Here is a 572-nt window from a genome sequence, read left to right as displayed (position 1 = left end):
CTCCCCCTTCCTCCTCCTCCTCCTCCTCCTCCTCCTCCTCTTCAAAGACGTCTTGTTTTCATCCTGTCAGCCTAAAGAAGAACAGCAGGATGTATTTCTACTCCAGTTTCTTGGCCTACATCTTTGGACTGGGCCTGACCATTTTCGTCATGCACACCTTCAAACATGCCCAGGTACGCTCCGGGGTCAGAGGTCATGGCTGCCTTTACTTCCTGTCTGTGTCTCATTCTGTCCGTCCGTCTGTCCTGCAGCCCGCTCTGCTCTACCTGGTTCCTGCCTGCATCGGCTTCCCCGTCGTCGTCGCACTCGTCAAAGGAGAACTCACCGAGATGTTCAGGTGAGTTACCACCGCTTCACCTGTTCACCAAGGACAACATTAAACATCTAAATGTAATCTAAACATCTAAATGTTTATCTAAACATCTAAATGTTTATCTAAACATCTAAATGTTTAAACATTTAAATGTTTATCTAAACACCTAAATGTTTATCTAAATGTTTATCTAAACATCTAAATGTTTATCTAAACATCTAAATGTTTATCTAAACATCTAAATGTTTATCTAAACATC

General features: G+C 42.5%; 1 protein-coding gene across 1 annotated transcript in view; it reads left to right on the top strand.

Annotated features, from left to right (window-relative positions):
• hm13 (histocompatibility (minor) 13) overlaps positions 1-572 on the top strand; it is a gene marked incomplete in the record, with an annotated part of 21,771 nt that overhangs the window by 14,744 nt on the left and 6,455 nt on the right. The window contains 2 exon segments of the mRNA XM_014027928.1: positions 71-173; positions 252-337. Coding sequence (XP_013883382.1) covers positions 71-173; positions 252-337 — 189 coding nt within the window.

The sequence above is a fragment of the Austrofundulus limnaeus genome, unplaced genomic scaffold, assembly GCF_001266775.1.
Source record: "Austrofundulus limnaeus strain Quisiro unplaced genomic scaffold, Austrofundulus_limnaeus-1.0 Scaffold700, whole genome shotgun sequence".
Taxonomy (NCBI): Eukaryota; Metazoa; Chordata; class Actinopteri; order Cyprinodontiformes; family Rivulidae; genus Austrofundulus; species Austrofundulus limnaeus.
The sequence above is the reverse complement of the archived record's forward strand: the minus strand, read 5'-3'. Positions and strand labels throughout refer to the sequence as shown.